The following is an 18,181-nucleotide window of genomic DNA, read 5'->3' on the forward strand; positions in this document are numbered from 1 at the left end:
TTTCACCATGGAGGAGTCCCTTGGGAATGCTTACACTGTAAGGTTGTTTTTGAACTGATAACTTTGTGCGGCAGGACGGGCTTAAAAGCTGTACTCTAGAATGATTGTATCTCACTCAAAAACTCTTGCCATTTAGCCATCAGCTTTGTAGATACGATTTCTGCCTATGGCAGAGGGGTTAGAACTGGATGATCTTAAGGTCCTTTTCAATCCAAACCATTCTGTGATGCTATGATTGGATGATTGCATTGACTAAATAGGAAACCTAAATTCAGGCACCCCATAGAGATGTTTCCAGGAGTGTTAGGGAGCATGCACTCATTTTGTGATTGATGGAGATGTGGTGGACATTTAAGTGGACCCTGGAGAGCTCTTCAGATGCAGGAGTGGAAAGGGTCTCATGGCTCAGTTGACTGCATTGACTTGGCTTCCACCAGCTGTTGACTGGGGCTCCCAAGATAAAAACACAGCTGACTCAGCTGTTTCCACACCATCCACAACCTGCTGGAGCAAGTCCAGAGGAGGCCACGGAGGTGCTGTGAGGGCTGGAGCAAGCTGCTCTAGTGGAAGGTGTCCCTGCCCGTGGCAGGGGGCTGGAACTGGATGAGCTGTAATGTCCCTTCCAATACAAACCATTCCATAATTCTATGAGTACGTAGGAGCTCAGCTCATATTTGTGCTTCTTAACTGAACTGAAATTCTCCTCAGTGAGGACTGTTTTTTGAACCACTTTCTTGTGTCTTTGCAACACCTATTGCAGAAGGAGCTTTGATCATTACTGAGATACCCGAGTGCCGCTGTCATGTCACCACCACAAGATGAAGGGAGGTGATGTTGTGTGAGTCAGTGTTTACTCAGGGAAAGCTTTTATGGAAGCATGAATTAAATAATCTCCAACAAGACTCTTTTTTAGTCAGTGTGAACACATTAAGGACCAGTTAGGTCAGCACTAGGCCCTTGACCCACTAGTATCAACAGTTGCGCTATGGAAGTGCCTATAGACTAGACCCTGAAAAGACTTCCTCTAGTGGATATAACACCTCTCCTGAAGAACTTAAACCAAATTAGGGATTACTGATAATAATGGGAATTACACTAGAAGAGATTCTGAGGGGCAATGTCTTATCCAAGGTTGCATGGCACATTGGCAGCATAAAACATTAAATCATGTTCTCCTGACCTCCAGCAGTCCCTGCATGCTGTGCTTGATCCAGACACGCTGTTGAAGTCCTTGTAACATTTTTGGTATGAAGCATTCTTCTTCTCTCTTTTTTATTCTTTAATCAAGTTTTGCTTCACCAGGGGGAGGTAAAATCTGCCTCACTTCTGATTGCATCCTCTGTAAATTACATTACAATCCTGTTATTTTGATTCTGCAACAACAACTTTTCAGAGGTGACAATAAGAGGGGCTCTTGCAAAGTTTCCCATAGCTTTCAGCTATGGAGTTTCATTGTCTTTAAAATGTGTTGGAAAACTATATGAAGAATCAGTTTTTGTAACTAAGAAGGCTAAAATCACTATAAAATTACACTGTCCTAAGGCAAGTAACTGATCATCAGGACTCTCTTTGTCAGGGACAGTAGTAACAGGACAAGGGGTGATGGGTTCAAACTGAAACAGGGGAAGTTCAGATTGGAGATAAGGCAGAAGTTCTTTACTGTGAGGGTGCTGAGGCACTGGAATGGGTTGCCCAGGGAAGCTGTGAATGCTCCATCCCTGGCAGTGTTCAAGGCCAGGTTGGACAGAGCCTTGGGTGCCATGGTTTAGTGTGAGGTGTCCCTGGCCATGGCTGGGAGTTGAAACTGGATGATCTTAAGGTCCTTTCCAACTCAGACCATTCTATGATTCCATGATCACTTCTAAATTAAGCTATTGTTAGTATTATTGTTATTATCAACATTATTATTATATTTTAAAACTAACGTTTTGACCTACAACTTTTTTCATTTAAAAACCTTATCTATACCATCATTTCAGATGTTGTTTATGTTGTACCATGTTCACATCTCTTGTAAGCTTGCATGGGAAAAGTTTTCCTTGTTGTCATTTTGCCAGATCTTAATCCAGAAGGATTATGACATTGAAAGAGCACCCAGAGCCTGAAAAGACATCTGACATAAATGCATCCAATGGAAGGCACAGTCTTTTCTCTGCAGACAGCCCCAAGCCTCCTTTATATTGCTGAGAACACTCACTCTTTTTTCTTTACCTTTTTTCTCTCTTGCATTCCTTTTGCAATCCTGATATCTCTAATTGTGGGTGATGAAATTTGGCATATCATCCTCATCTCATCCACAGTCCAAACATCAGCTAAGACCAGTGCCCCACATGACAATTGGCTGTGCTGTTTGGCTGTCACGTATTATCTCCATGTAGGTTCATGTTCATGTAAATCCTGCGCACATACCTCTCCCCAAGAACTTGGCACAGGTTCTCTGGGAGCTGCTTTGGAAGGGAGTGGATCTTGTCTATGGAATAAGAAATAGGGAAAATCAACAGTTTTTGGCTAGACAGACAAGCTAATATGTCTTCTTTCCAAGGAAGGGTCACAGGGTAGTCCAGCATGCTGCCAGCATCTCTAGACTTCCAAGGCTGATTGGCAATCCTGTTTCACTGGGATGCAGGGCATGTCACAAGATCTGAACTTTAGTTTTCTTAGATGGAAAATGAGGTCTTTTTAAAATGAGATTGTGGCAGTTTTTGGGCTTCTATGAATTCCGAGCAAATTTCTCCTAGATGATGGTGAACTGAGGTCCTATCACACAAGACCTTTCTCAAGCATAAAACACCACTGTGCAATACATAGAAATGCTAAATTTCTATTCATCTCTAGCAAGCACCAAGGCCAACGAGATCTTTAAAAGTTGTTCTCCTATATTCCTAAGTGGGTTTTGAATACCGCAGGGGAGTATGAGGTTTGATTGTTGGTGCATCCCTTGATTCATGCAGTACCATCTGGGTTATAGAGATGACACATGTCTTTCAGGGCCTTGTGTGGCAGGCGTGGTGGGGCTCACTATGCCACGGTACTGCCTCTTTGGAGACACAGTGAACACGGCATCACGAATGGAGTCCACGGGCCTGCGTGAGTATTTGGGACAGCCCCTGGGGTGGGTGGTTAAAGGAACTTCTCAAGAGGGATGAAGAGATGTTATATAGAGCATTATTTAGTTACAAACATCGCAACTAAATCAGCTGTGGAGGAAGGGGTAAGTCAAACAACAAAATTCAAAGCAGCCTGAAAGGAAGGCATCATCTTTCACATTATGGGTCTGCATTTAAGACCCTGCCTTCCAGCTACAGTCCTCTGATTTGGATCCCACCAACCAAAATCAACATGAATGTTGCCCTAGATTTCTCCTACATGGGTTGGATCTTGCTTTCAGTGCTGAGAACCCTTAATTCAGAGCTGATCTTGCGCAGTAAAATAAGGCACTTGCAGGGGTTGAAGCACATGTGGGCACTGCTTCCACTCTGCTGGAGGAGAAGAAAAGCAGACCACATGCAACCAGGTCCTGCAATATGAAAGGCATCACTTGTGATGGCTTTCATAATCAGTGATAATTCCATGAACAAGTGTTGGAAGATCCTAACAAAATCCTTAAGCTTTCCTTCCTCCTTGTTTTTTCTTGATGTCTTTCTTGATGGGTTGATGTTCAGACTATTTTTCCCTTAAGGTCTTACCTTTGTTTTTCTGAGGCTTCCAGTTGTAAAAGCAACAGCCTACATGCACAGAGCCAATAGTTGCAGCAAATAAGACTCATCTCTCAGCCAGTTCTTTTTGTCCCATGGCTGGAGACTTCTAGACATATAAAAAGAGCTGTTGGGCAAGAAACATTTACCTGCTTTTCAGTCATATGTGTACACGGATCTGCTGTTTGTTGCTTTGCTGTCCTTGGCTAATGGATACGCAAACCACAGTGGTTGAACTGTGTATGGCACAGTGGACAGCTAGTGACAGCTGTGTCAGAGCCCTGGATGTGTTCTGAATTTCCCTTTGATGTTCAAGCTGTTGGTACAAGTTGGCTTCCAAAGGCAATGTCTCATACATTTTCATCCTTGATCTCTGGTCTCCCTTTTGGTATTTTCAACAGCTCTAAGAAATTACCCATTGTGTCTGGTTTTCAAGCTACACAAAGCCTCAGATACTCAGTATTATCTTGAGGTCTTGCCAGGTTAGAAACAGATTGCAGTATATGTGCCACACTGGAACTTTTCCGCTCTTCCATACAATCCCCACATTCCTGGCTCCCGTGATTTTGATTAGACTAATAAAGACTAACAAAGACTAACAATCAGGCTAATCATTAATTAAGGAAAATTGTCTTTGTTTGTGATCATGGCTGGCTCATTTTAAGAAGCATGCACTTCATTTGGAAGGCAATGGAAAAGAGGAAATACTTTGATAGCAGATTTCAAATGGCAAGACACATACTTGAAGAATCCTGAGGTTTAGACCCTTGAAATCCTACCGAGACTGGAGACAGCAGGAGCACTGCAGATGCAAAAGCACCTTTATACATTAATAGAAGTGCATATAGATAAGCATGTACATAGATATGCAGTAATAGAAAGACTGTAGGTTGGTGTCCCAGAACTGTAACTCAGAGCTGTCTGGTCTTCCTCTGCATAAATTGGTTCACCCCCCACCCTTCAAGGGGGAAGGGAATGTGATTGATGCATTTGAAAAAGAAATTCAACGAAAACAACAATAAAGGAAACTATTTTGTAGCAAAATGTTTAGCAACATTCCTTGGCTTGTCCACATCAGCAGAAAACCAACAAATTCCAGTGAGTTCCAGCAATGGTTGTGAAGCAAACTGGGGGAGATGGGAATTTTACTCTTTTTGTTCATAGACTGTTAGTGGCAGCTTATGGGTGGAATCAATTATTGGAAAAACCAAGATGGCTTTAGATGAACAGCCACATTTTTGTTATGTGCACTTGCAAACTCCACCTCTTCAAATCACTTTCAAATGATGTTGGGTGCCTGGAGCAGGACAGCTGGTTATCCTTCTTTTCTTTCTTGCTCCCTAGTTACTCTATGGCAATTCTTGATTCCACCTGATAATGTTGCTGAAAAAACACTTGCCATCTTTATTAAGAGCTGGACTTCTACATTTTGCATGTTTAGTATCCCTCTCCAAGAAGACCCCAGTGTAGATCTCCTCTTGCCCTGTTATAGCCCTACCTGGAAAGATCCATCTATCAGCGTCAAACTCTACATAGAAGAGCACCACGCAGCTCCAATAGCTTCACACCTGCGCGTTTTGGAGTGTTTTTCCTTGCCAGTATGAAGCAGGGGTAATTTGCAGCATGTGTGCGGTATAGTGATCCAGCTGTTTTGCTTTCCATTCCCAGCTTACAGAATTCATGTCAGCCAAAGTACAGTGGATACGCTTCGGAGTCTAAATGAAGGCTATGAAATTGTACTTAGGGGAAAAACAGAGCTCAAGGTAAGAAGACCAGGGCTGTATGAAATACTTCACACATGGGAATCTTCTTGCTTGAGGAATTTGCCTAATAAGCTCTTGTTTGACCTTCAACCACCAATCCACCTTTGGATCCTTCCCAAGTAGTCCACATCCATTGTTTCAATACATGAGGTAATTATTGAAAGACTGTGGGATCGAGGAATCAGCTGGATCTATTTATTTAGGACTCTATTTAACTCACCTTTGATAGAAGCTGCTACTTTTCAGTGTCCAAACAAGACAAATAATTCAAAATACCACTTCTCCCCTTACACAGCCAATAGACAGCGGTAGGATCTTTGTCTGCCTTAAACACCTGCAGTAAGAGGTCTGAATATGATCTCAGGTTCCACAACAATCTTTCACAATGAGTGGAATCATCTCAACTTATTCCATGGTAGCAAGTGGAGATAAAAGGCAATTATTCCAGGTTTAGTCAATGGAAGGAGATGAATTGGCACTTTAGGAAATTATTAACCTGACTTTCAGGGTCCAGTTTATGTGAATCATAAATCATAGAATCATAGAATAGTTAGGGTTGGAAAGGACCTTAAGATCATCCAGTTCCGATCCCCCTGCCATGGGCAGGGACACCTCACACTAAACCGTGGCAGCCAAGGCTTCATCCAGCCTGGCCTTGAACACTGCCAGGGATGGAGCATTCACAACCTCCCTTGGGCAACCCATTCCAGTGCCTCACCAGCCTTACAGTAAAGAACTTCTGCCTTATATCCAATCTAAATCCATTTTCCCCTTCTTGAAAATGAGGGTTATATTTCCCTTTTTCCAGTCATGAAGATGAACGTCACTCAGGAAGTGTCTGTTTTCCTCCACTTCTCCCTTCAAGGGTCATTGATATCAGAGTTTGCAGTTCATCAGATGCCTTCCACCCATAACCATCTTATTTGGTAGAGCAAGCATCATTAATTGAGAGATTTTAAGATAGTTTGAGCCTCCTCTTTTAGGACAGTGAAATTCAAATCATCTCAGCCATTATGAGGGAGAGCCCAAGATTTCCAGACGTGTTCTGTCTCTGGATATGTATGAAGCCCAATGAGGTGGTTATGTATGGAGCAGAAGGTGGTCAGAAAGCTGCTCTTTATCTGGATTTTTGCTTTCATTTTAGGGCAAAGGAGTAGAAGACACATATTGGCTAGTCGGGAAAAAAGGCTTTCTGAAGCCCCTACCTAAACCTCCTGAAATAAAGCCAGGGTAAGTGTGACTTCCTCACTGTTCAATACATTCATTAAAAGGTCCTTGTTGGAGTTCACAGGCTGAATATCTGTCTTTTGAAGTTATCTGTTTGCAAAGTCTACATCATTTTCCTTAGATGACTTACATTTTCAGGCATAGTACTGGGACTCAGAAGTGTGTTTTCTTCAGTTCCTTCATCACAGTTCCCAAGAAGTAGCAAGCAAACTTGCTGCTTCCCCCCATATTGTCCTGAATCCCCTTCCTGCTCTGCGTGAGTATGGGAGATGTACAAGCAGGGACACTTCCAGGTCTCTGGTGTCATCTGTATGTAGGTGACACTCAGATTTTTCTCTCCTTCCATCTAAAGGTGTTTTCTCCTGCAGAAAACTCCAGCCTCATTCACTATATAAACACGTTTCTTCCCTGTAACGCTGTTCATTTGAACAGAACAGTAAGGACACTTTGAGTTGTAAAAATATGTCACCCTTAGGCAACTAAAGACTTCATGATGTTGCTTCCATACAAGTGGTGGTAAGCAAAGATTGAGCATTTGAAATTCATTAAGCCATTCGGTAGCCTTGCAATGCTTGGCTTTGCAAGCAGAATACTCCCTGTTCAGCTGTCACATTCTGTATGCCTGGAAAGGATGTTGTGGTCAGGCCATAAAAACCAGGAGTGAGATTTGTTTGACAAGAGCAGTGTGGTCACCCATATTAAAACTACTCAACCTTGACTCCCTTTGTAGTCAACAAAGAGAAATACATGCACAGGGGTCTGATTTGACTTGCCTGTTTAGACATCTGCATCCTAAGATGAATTGCCCTCACAAGATGCTGGTTTTGTTGACTATAAAGACTAGCTCAGAGACAGATGTCTGACAGCAAACAAGGTCTGTTTTCACTTTGACTTTCCCTGAACAATCTTGTTCTAAGTTTTGCCTCACTTCTTCTTTGTAAAATGAAACTGGTTTTAATCTTCCTTTGCAGATAATGGTTAACTACTTGGGCAGTTGCATACAGGGCAGTCCATGTGCTCAGAGCCCTCCCAGAGCTTACCTGGAGTAGAATGGAATTAACAGTATTTGGGGCCATAACTTTGAAGTTATTTGGGTGTCAATCAGAGTGGAAGATAGAAGGTTACTGCAAGATAATTTTGAGACACAGTATTTCTTAGGCTTGGAGGCCTTGATGAAAATGAGCTATTGGGTAATGTGTGTTGATACCAAAGATGCCTTATTCATGGAAAATATGAAACTGGGAAGAGTTTTGCCAGATTGGCAAGGTGGGTTGCCTTACCATGCAGCCAAGGAAGCACCCGGACTTCTACCCTGAGAGTAGGTTCTTCTCATGCTGGTTTTACCATCTAAAAGTCATGTATTAGGCCTCTGTTGACTGCTGAGGTTCTTTCAATAATCCTCAAAGATCCTGTCCTCTGGTCATTTGTGCCAAAATCAGACCTATGCGGGCCTGAGCTGTTTCTAAGGATGGATTGTAAATGACAGAAAATACATCAGGTCCACAGGGACAATAAGAGGAGGCAAAGAATTTTCCTATGTACCCAGGATCAGGGAATCTTAAGCATCCTTGTGTAACCTCAAAAGAACCCATCAGTAGCACTGCAGAGAGGGAGGTGTCTGCTTTTATCCTAAGGCCCTGATCTTCACTGTTCTTTTGCAGTGTTTCTGTCCCCATAGCTCATCATACAGCAGTTGAACGGAATGTGAAAGTAATCAGGGGGAAAAACAAAGTTATACGAAACTGAGACCTAATAAAGGGTCAAAATGAAAGCTATACTGCATGGAAGCCAAATGTCAATGGGCAGAAAGAAGTAACTGGATGTTCAAGCAAGGCAAATATTTGGAGAATTGCCTCATGCATATGCTGTGCTATTATCGGGTAGATATCAGACATTATGTTCTGTTTTTCCAGCCTTATCTTGATAGTTCAGTTTTGTGCCAGATTATGAGAGGTTGAAGGTTGTTTCTCTTATATGAGCCAGTGTGGTAGATTCAAGTCACTGCCTCATACTTGTACAGGAGTTTCCACATCTATAAGCTCTTGAGCTGAAAAAGGAGGTACTGAATAAATTCCTCTCCTACTTATCTTTTCACCCTGTCCTGAAGCAACCCATCTTCTATTTAGGTCTTTCCTTTCCATGAGGTCCATGAGCATTTGCTTTTATGTAATGCTTTATTTTGTGACTTGAGTGGCCTAAACATCTACAGATGGGCAGTTGTGGTGGTCTTGCTGAGAGGTGATACTTAATAAGAGAAGGCTAATAAATTGTGTTTGGCCTCCTGCCTATACTGGAGAAACACAAACCTGTTGGCCATGTATTTAAGGGTCAGATACTAGGGGTGGATATTCTGTGTGGAGAAAGGGGTCGAAGATGCCCTAAGGAAAAATTGAATCTAATAAGGGCTTAATAAAAATATCTGTGTCTGTGTCTGACCCCATGAGTTATCTCATATGGACAACTTGATGAGCTTAGTTTCACTAAAGGTCTGTTAATGATTCATACTGCCATGACCAGTCATAGCCCTTGAAATATGAAGTTTTTCAGGCCTTCATTACAGTGTTTTATGGCAAAGAGAGCAGGTAACATTAGAAAACAGCGCTAGCTTCTTATTATTTCCCATGACCTAAAACCCATCAGCCAATCAAAGCTGCAAACGCAGCCCTTAGCAGGAGGATTTCCTGGCATGTGAAGTAAATTTCCCAGCTCTGATAGGTAGATCTATGATTAAGTAGCTCATAGAGCTGTTCATAGAAGGATAAATCAAGCTTCATTATCCTATTGTGCTTGCCGTAGTCTTAGCACCCTAGGCACTGGGAGCTGTCCTTGACCTTACAAAGGTGAGTTTATATGCAGAAGCCAAACTTCAGCAAACTTGAAAATATGAAGTGTTTCGTTATGTGATTGGGTTAATACTCAACCTCAAACCACCATCAAGTCAAAACCTGCTGCACTATTGTGCGAAAATAGGCAGCAATCTCCTCCACTCCCCTTTGGATGAAGTCCTGCTGGGTGCACTCAAAGAACAAGACTTTCATGCTTACCCATTTGTGGCTGAATTTTGCTATTGCTTGCATAAAGAGGAATGAGACAAAGCGTTCCTCTTCCTTCTCCAACTCTTATGATTTAATCTCATTAAAAGGTAGCATAGACACTTCCATATGAGCTGGTCATTTACACATCGTAGAGTCAGTACAGAGAAGCAGGCACATCTAGGTGCAGTTCTTCTGCCCCACAGAGGACATTTACATTGGGATAGACCCCATCTGCAGCCCAGCAGTGCCTGCTTCCTTCCACTGGCTCGGAAGAGAGCCCAAGGAATTTGGCTCAGATGGAGACATCTCAGCTGCAGGTAGCTAAATTCCAGGGAGATGAACCCCACCTGAGCTGTAGATTCCCAGAAGAAGCTATTCCTTCTTCAGCCCATCAGGATTATAGCCTCCCGGCTTCCCTGTCCTTAGGACCTACCCCTAAAGGCTCCAGCACTCACAGGAAGGTTTATAAACAGGGATCAATGTTTCTATAAAAAGGAAAGGTATTTCCAGAGCTGAGGATTTAGGTAAGGTGTGGAAGGACAGCTTGGTGAGATGTTACCATACGTAGGACAGAGTTGACAAAAGAGCTGAAACTTGATTCTGATCTCCCTTGGGAAAGGCTGTTAAATTTGTGCTAAGCTTTCAGGCAAAACTGGCTGTCTCTAGGGACAGTTAAATAGGATTTCCATTTGGAAATGTGCCCACAGCTCAGAGAGCTGAGAGCTTCTGAAAGCAGCACCCTTGGAAGACCAAGAGGCACAGAGGTGGGAGCTGAACTAACCGAAGGCAAGATCTTCACAGCAGTTTTGTTCTGCTCTTCCCTTTGATGAATGAGGGGGAGGATCAGAGGAATAACGGAATAATTCTCCCAGGATTCATCTTGTCTAATGTATTCTGGACACATCCATGATAGATATGTAGTTTATGCTCCTCAATCAACAAAGTCATTCATCTCATCCTGGGAGAAGTGTCTAAGATGAGCCCTCTGGATGCGCCTGGCTATACAGATTACAAAAGATGCTTGTCTCAGAGCAGGCACTTCAGTTTGGGACAATTGAAATTAAATTAGCTAACCTCACCCTTTGCTGTAAGTCAAGATGAAGTGATACGGGAGGGGAATAAACAAAAATCAGAAGCAGACCCAATACTTGTTTTCCTTTTTCACACCAGAAGACACTTCCTTTTCAATCAGTCTCCGTTACGGTCTGTTCTTTATTGCAGATGAAACTGAACTGGTTCTTTCTCTAATGGCCTACATGTTCACTGCAGGTCTAAAGCCCATGGCTTACCCTTGGAAGAAATTGCAGAGTTCAAAAGGAGGAAAGCTGCAAAACTCATTGGCAAAAAGTCCTAGACCTGAGGTAGTAGCTGTAGGACAGTCCCAACGTAGCGCTGCTATTTAGTGCCTGCTTATGTGTTGTTCGTCTGCACTTTGCTGGTTTTAGTGTCATGCTTTATTTTTATTTGGCCAAAAATATGTATTATTCTTTTAAAGTGTCTCATTGGAAAGATGCTCAGAACAGCAGCAAAGCTGCCTAAAGATAGTAGTAACCTTGTTGGGTGATCTCCTATCAAATTTATGACCTATTACCACATTCATTCCTGAAAGACATACTATCTTACTGTGTTTACCTGCAGTGTATTATCAATCCACTGGGTGTCTATGTGCATTGTGCCAGGATGAGCCTAGTCCATGGTAAACACAGAGATAAAGCCTGAAAGAATTCAAATTGCCTGTTGTTGCTTTCTTGCCATGTCTATCTCCTGCCTAGTGTAATTCCATATCTCATGACGTGAAACAAGATGCATCTCTGTTATTCATCACTCTGGTTCCTGTGGTACAAGAAATAAATGTGGATTTAGGATGATTTGATTGGAATTCAGAAGTTACATGGAGTATAACAGCGTGAGCAAGGGTGCCTGATCACATAGGTGCTACCAGAACAAGGCTGGCATATGAGCAAGCAGATGCACACGTGCATAGAGAGGGTCTGATGTCCCTTTAAAGTGCTCTATGTTTGGGCGGTTTTACATAATATTTCTGAAAGCAGCAATAATGTTTCTGCTCAATGTCTTTGAACCAACTTTTACTCAATTTCCACTTTCTTAGATGTAGGCAGAGGTGGATGAAAGCTCAGAGTGCCGAGATACAGGCTGGTTACATACCCCTAAGATACACCATATCCAGCTGATAGATTACTCTAAAGCTCCATTCTGTTTTCTCACAAGGATAAAACCCAGCAGAGAACGTTTGGCTGTGTTCCTCTTTCCCAACCACAACTATTAAAGATTCAGGGGGTGTTATTAGGCTGTTTTATCTCCCTTAAGAGATTCTTAAATATTTGTATGAGGCTCTCCCTGTTCTAGAAACAGGGCAGAAATTCCACATTTTTTATAAAAAGATTTAAATATGGGACACACTGTGCAGAGACCTGCATAAGCACTACCATATGTGAGCACTCGCTGTTAAACATAAGCTCCAAGGCACAGAAGAACACCCTGCAGATCTATACCTAAGAGCTCCCTCAAGGAGCTCCTCCAAGGCCAGAGACAAAGAGGATCTCTCAATTGGGTTAGCCCTGCTTGGCAAAGAATGCACACATAGAAAATATTTAGGATGTATATCACCCCCACACATAGACTTTTGCACTGAAGCAAAGCTGGTTAGCAGTACCTCATGGAGAGCAGAAGGTCCTCATTAGATCACTTGGCTTGATTCATGGGGAAATAGCAGAAAAATCAATAAGGCATTTTATACCTGGAGCTTTTCAACACTCCTTGTTCAATTCTTCTTGTGTGCATGAAGCTTTCAATGGAGGCAATTATGTCCTCAACAACCACTTATTCCCACATGCCTGCTTGGTGGTTTAGTGGTGTTTCCAGCTAATCTATCTTAGACATTTTATAATAAAAGGGAATATGCCATCAATAACCTTGTTTTTCCTTGGTAGCAATAAAAAAAAACACTATACAAGGAACTCAGGTGTAGTGATCTATAGTCCATTCACCCAGTTTACAGTCCCATTACTCTGAGATGGTGAACTGTTAACAGTCTCACAGGGTCCTTGCTGTCTGTAGTAAGATAGGGATACTCATCTCTGAGTATTTATATGTTTTGGAGTATTCACCTGGCCTGGACTCTAGAGGAAGGCCTGCTTCTCATACTTAGGAAATGAATCCTTTAACCTTCAGTGAGTGACTATGGACTCTGCTGTCCTTGGTGGACACATTTTTGAACAGAAATGATGGTTCTGAATGGATCTGGATAAAAACATGCAGCAAAGCATGAGGATCACCAAAGTGCACCTCCACTTACTCCTGGCTATACCACTAGTGAGCCTTATACTTTGTCCTGCAGTAGGATCTGTGGCTGTAACGTGGACCTGCTAAACCATTCATCCAAGTGGGATTCAGCCTGAAGCACCAGAAACACTTGTGCAAGGCTGGCAGATGCAGATCACATAGGATAAATCATAGCAAGCACTGGTAGACAGCATCCTCAGGCACCCAAATCTCATCCCCAGCATCTTACAGTGCTTCTGATCTGGAGAAAGTGCTTCTTTCCTTCAAGGCCCAACAAAGAACTATCCCATAGAGATATTAATGATCCCTTGTGATCTCACTTTGGAGATGAGGCATAGATCCCATGTAGTCAGTCAGAGTTCATTGTGGAGTTCAAAGGGATGAGATTACACCCCAATGTTATTGGTAGCTGCTGTGTCTATGGAGGGATCCAGGATGTATAAATCTTAGCATCACCTGTATTGCTCTTTGCTGACTTTAGATGTATCAGCATACAGGCTGTGTGTCCTCCAAGGACAAAGGACCCGTCTGGGATCACCTAAAAGTCCTGAGGCTCAAATTTTTAAGTTATTTTCTATTCTTTTACTTTTCTACTCAAGACTGCCTCTCCCTTTATTCTGGCTTCCTATACCATGAACTCAGCTTAGTGAAAAGAGATCCCTCCAGGTTCTTTCTTCTTCATTGCATCTTGCTGGACAAGCCATAGACTAGCAAGGTGTGACTGACCAGCAGTCATTTAGGACAGGGTTTTTGGTTAAGATTCTCTCTGCCCTTAAAGGTGAAACCCCCACAGAAACTCCTTAACCCGCACTGCAAGATTGATCTCAGATGATTTTGCCTGCATGATCTATTCAAAAATTAAAACCACAACTGCAGAGACCAAACACTCATTTCTGCTGTTTTTTCCTCCCCATTATATCTTTCTTTTTTTCCTCATTTCTTCCACTCTGTATCAGCTACTTCTTCTCTTTTGGCATGCAGGGACACCTCCCAGCAACACACCGGAAGAGACATCTTTGTCCAACACCAGAAAGGCCTGAAAAAACAACCAACCAAACAATACCCCCAGACCAAAACCAAATTATGTATTTATTTTCCTTGTTTCCTTCTATTTTGGATAATTATTGACAAGGGCATCAGTTCTTTCTTATAAAGTTCAATGAAAGAATGTTCAGGGTGGATCCTCCATTGAATCCTAAATCACATTGGATTGATACATTTAGGTGATTTCTTAAGATTCAGCAATTTGCCTTTAGATCCCTTTCCTGCTTTTTTCCTTGCCTGTTCCAATGCCTGAGCACCCTCTGGGGCAGGAATTGTTCCTCAGCTCCATCTAAACCTGCCCTGGTGCAGCTTGAGGCCGGTTCCTCTTGTCCCATCCCTTGTTCCTTGGGAGCAGAGCCCAGCCCCTCCTGGCTCCATCCTCCTCTCAGGCACTTGTAGGCAGCCATCAGGTCCCCCCTGAGCCTTCTCTTCTCCACACTGACCCCCCCAGCTCCCTCAGCCCTTCCCCATCACACTTGGGCTCCAGGCCCTGCACCAGCTCCACTGCCCTTCTCTGGCCCCGCTCCAGCACCTCAATGTCTCTCTTGTAGTGAGAAGAGCCTTGCACCCTTAAGCAGACCAACTCTCCAACTTGGTGTCATCTACAGATTTACTCTGTTCTATAGTAATTGCTTGTTCATGTACACACCAATGGTGTTTCCAGTTTAAAACCATATATATGTATGCACAATTTCTCAACTATTTGTTTTTAATTTAGCTATAATGGTGTTAGTGGTATGGGTTAGCATTTGGGTCTTTATTTTGGTTTACAACAGCAGTAACATGTTCTTCTATTATACACAAGGAGTTTGATTTCATATGATGCTTTGTAGGACAGGACAGCTGCAGAGTTGAGACCTCCCTAAAGCTCTGCCATTCACTCAGCTTCTGGCTTCCTACAGGTCCTTGATGTTTGTTTTGTATCTGAAACCCCATTCTGTCATAATAAATCTATGCCCACTGACAGATGGTAGAACCTCGGCATCATGGACACTTGAAGCACCAAAGCAAATGATAGCCTTCAGCTCCATCACATCAGTTTACTAGCCTGGATAGAGATAGAGTCTTTGAATTAGCCCAGCTCTTAAGTCCTGGTTCTCAGCAGAGCTCATTCTGCCAGGAGCAGTGGCAGCAAAACCACACCTGGATCTGAGATGAATGTCAGCTCTTTCTGGTTCTCTCCCCATCCTGTCTTGGGCTTGGTGAGATCATGGGGTTGTCTGAGTGGCTGGACCCTCATATGTCTCATTGGTGGCAGTGAATGGCCTCAAACCCAGAAAAGCCCAGCTAATTGAATAAATAATAATAAATATTAATAGGTAATAATAAATAATAAATGACTATAATAACAAATAATAAATAATTATTATTAATGAAAAGGAATCTCTTTTATTACCAGCTAGGGGCTTTGTGAGACTTCTGATGCAGTTAGGAATGTTTTTCAGGAGCAGCTGAAGCCCTCTGGTTGTTTTTATGCAAATAGAATTAGCATTGCTAAAGTGGATGTCCTTGGATGAAACCTCTGTGTATCCCATTAACCCATGCAACAGCTCCAGCAGTTGTATGGTCTACTGGGACCACATCCCTGCAGCTCTTTACCACCACCCCTGCTTGCCCAATGCCTCTTGATGGCTTTGAGAACATTTAATGGTTTGGCTTTGAGAACATTTAATGGTTTTGCTTTGTCTGACACAAAATGATGCAGAACGAAAGGTGATTCCTTAGTGAGCAGGGTTGGTAACTCCTCCTCCTCTCTCTTTTACAGTCGCAAGTGGCCAGATGTACTGGCCAGGAAACTCAAAACTGTCCTGAGGGTCACAAAGAGGACACTGGCAAAAGCAGCCCTTACAGAGGTGGGGAGCATAAAGGAGGACAAAATGAGTAGTGAAGAAGAAGACATCTGAGAAGATCACAGCAAAGAACTAATGAGGTCAGAACGGACACCTTGAAGCCAACCCAGCAGAGGAGCTCACACCCTCCATTTAATTCCCTTCCAGCCAAAAGCAGTATAATCGATGAAGCCTCTTAGCTCTTGTAGAGGTTGAACCTCCGCAGGTAGATGAATCCTGACCATCATCTCTTGTGAAACTGGGCACCAGCTCAGAGCTGCATGTGTGCATTTTCAACAGGGGTCCACTGGGGAGGAAAGCGATGGTGATGGTAGTGCCAGCTCTTCATCAGCATCTGACACAAGGATGAGCTTAAAGAATACTTTAGCTAGGTCTGCATGGCAGCACAAACACATCCAGCTGCGTTTAGGTCTGGTTTCAAACAATAATGCCAAGTGCTAAAGTGGTTTAACTGTTTTGCATTCAATAGATTGTTGCTGCTGTCGTAGGAAGCTGGTTTCATGAAATTCAATGCCATTTGGGAGAAAAGGGTTTCGACAGCAGCAAAAAAATCTTTTTACTCTGCCATAAGGGGAAATTTTGAATCAAAATGTTTTGTTCCTGTATGTCAATTTAAGCTGAAACATTTTCTTTTCAATTGACATTTCAGCTGCAAATGTCATTTTAATGCCATTTTCAAGCTGAAATGACAGTTTGGAAATGAGGCAGTTTGGTATGAATCAATATTTGTTTCCAAATGCCAAAATGATTCTGCTGAAAATGTCAAAATATGTCATCTTTGCAATTCCAGATCTAAACTGGAAGAACATTTTGTTTTGCTTTACATACACATGTAGCACATCTAAAACATTTCATGCTTTTCATCCCGAAGCAGGATGAAAATGGAACGCCAGGATATTGGAAAACTGAGATGCAGAGAATGACATTCTGCAGTTCCTTTAGCTGAGTAATACTAATAAGAGATGACTCTTCTTTCCTGCAGAACTGGGGCTGAGGGAACAGAAAGTACATCAGTTAGGCAGTGCAAAGCCTGAAACACATCACTCTTCTTCCTTCCCTATCTCCAAATGGTCTAAAGGCACTTGTCTTCAAAGTAAGCCTCCCAGTGGGTAGAAATACCCTTCTGCAAAGGGACAGCACTTGGCTTCACACAGCACGCTTCACCAGGGTTGAATCCTTTTGTTGTTGGCCACTTCTTCTTCCAGGTTTCTTACTCCTGTTTATCATCTGGCTTCTAACAAGCTTCTGGGAATTGCTGTTCTCTCTTCTGCAAGGCTGCAGGGAAGAGCAGATATGGTAATCTTAGTCAATATTACCGCCAGAATGTGCTCACTGAAAACACGGAGACCTTTCCCAAGCTCAGTTTGAACTCTTCTCATCAGAGTGAGCACAGTGGATTTTTATCACTCAGATGATGACTAAGAGCCAAAAAGCACTTGCCAAGCCTGCTTGGGTTGTTGCAAATGTCTTCATGAAACGAGGCAAGCCAGAATCCAGATACTATTTTCACACTAATTCACCATAGCAAGTACAAAACACGTGAGCTGTCAAAGGAAGAGCTGTTTGGAGTTTAAACCTCTGAAAAGCAGAGATAGAAGGGAAATTCAGCTATGGTCTTTAATAATGAGATTTGACTCTGGTGCACCTGGTTTTGTGAAAGAAACTTGTCTATTTAGTGATGAGAGTTGATATGCCAGGTGGGAGAAGTTATCTGTCCTACAACACTTGGGCTGTCAGACAGGACTTAGGAAAGCTTTCACCTTCTGCACTGTGCTCACCATCCACTTGCAAATCCATCCAGAAATGATGTCCTGTGGAAGAGACCTGGGCCAGGCAATTCCGTTACCAATATACCTCAATATAGAGTTTCAGGGAGGGATGGTATCTGGATTGGTCTGTGAAAAAGTGAGTTTAAAATCAAACTATTCCTGCATAATTCATGTATTTTCTATTATTTTCCATGTTAAAAACATGGATCAGTGCTGCTCTGTTATGAAGTGGTGTGGGTTCAATTCCCTGAACTTCTGTCTTGGCTGAAGAGAACTGGAAGATGTGGCAGGCAGAAAGAAGGGACCTTAAGACTCATCCAGTTCCAACCCCTGCCATGGGCAGGGACCCCTTCCACTGGAGCAGCTTGCTCCAAGCCCCTGTGTCCAACCTGGCCTTGAACACTGCCAGGGATGGGGCAGCCACAGCTTCTCTGGGCACCCTGTGCCAGCGCCTCAGCACCCTCATAATGAAGAATTTCTTAGGCTCTTCCATGT

At 42.8% G+C, this 18,181-nt stretch overlaps 1 protein-coding gene across 1 annotated transcript in view; it reads left to right on the top strand.

Annotated features, from left to right (window-relative positions):
- Positions 1–17,620, top strand: part of GUCY2F (guanylate cyclase 2F, retinal) — a 44,875-nt gene extending 27,255 nt beyond the window's left edge. The window contains exons 15-18 of the mRNA XM_061458196.1: positions 2,989–3,087; positions 5,364–5,458; positions 6,603–6,688; positions 15,833–17,620. Of these exons, the coding sequence (XP_061314180.1) occupies positions 2,989–3,087; positions 5,364–5,458; positions 6,603–6,688; positions 15,833–15,971 (419 nt within the window). The 3' untranslated portion in view covers positions 15,972–17,620. The remainder of the gene's footprint in view (positions 1–2,988; positions 3,088–5,363; positions 5,459–6,602; positions 6,689–15,832) is intronic.
- Positions 17,621–18,181: the final 561 nt, after the last annotated feature.

Source organism: Pezoporus flaviventris, unplaced genomic scaffold (assembly GCF_033815535.1).
Source record: "Pezoporus flaviventris isolate CSIRO_AGI_PZ_B2104156 unplaced genomic scaffold, CSIRO_AGI_Pfla_v1 ptg000025l, whole genome shotgun sequence".
Taxonomy (NCBI): Eukaryota; Metazoa; Chordata; class Aves; order Psittaciformes; family Psittacidae; genus Pezoporus; species Pezoporus flaviventris.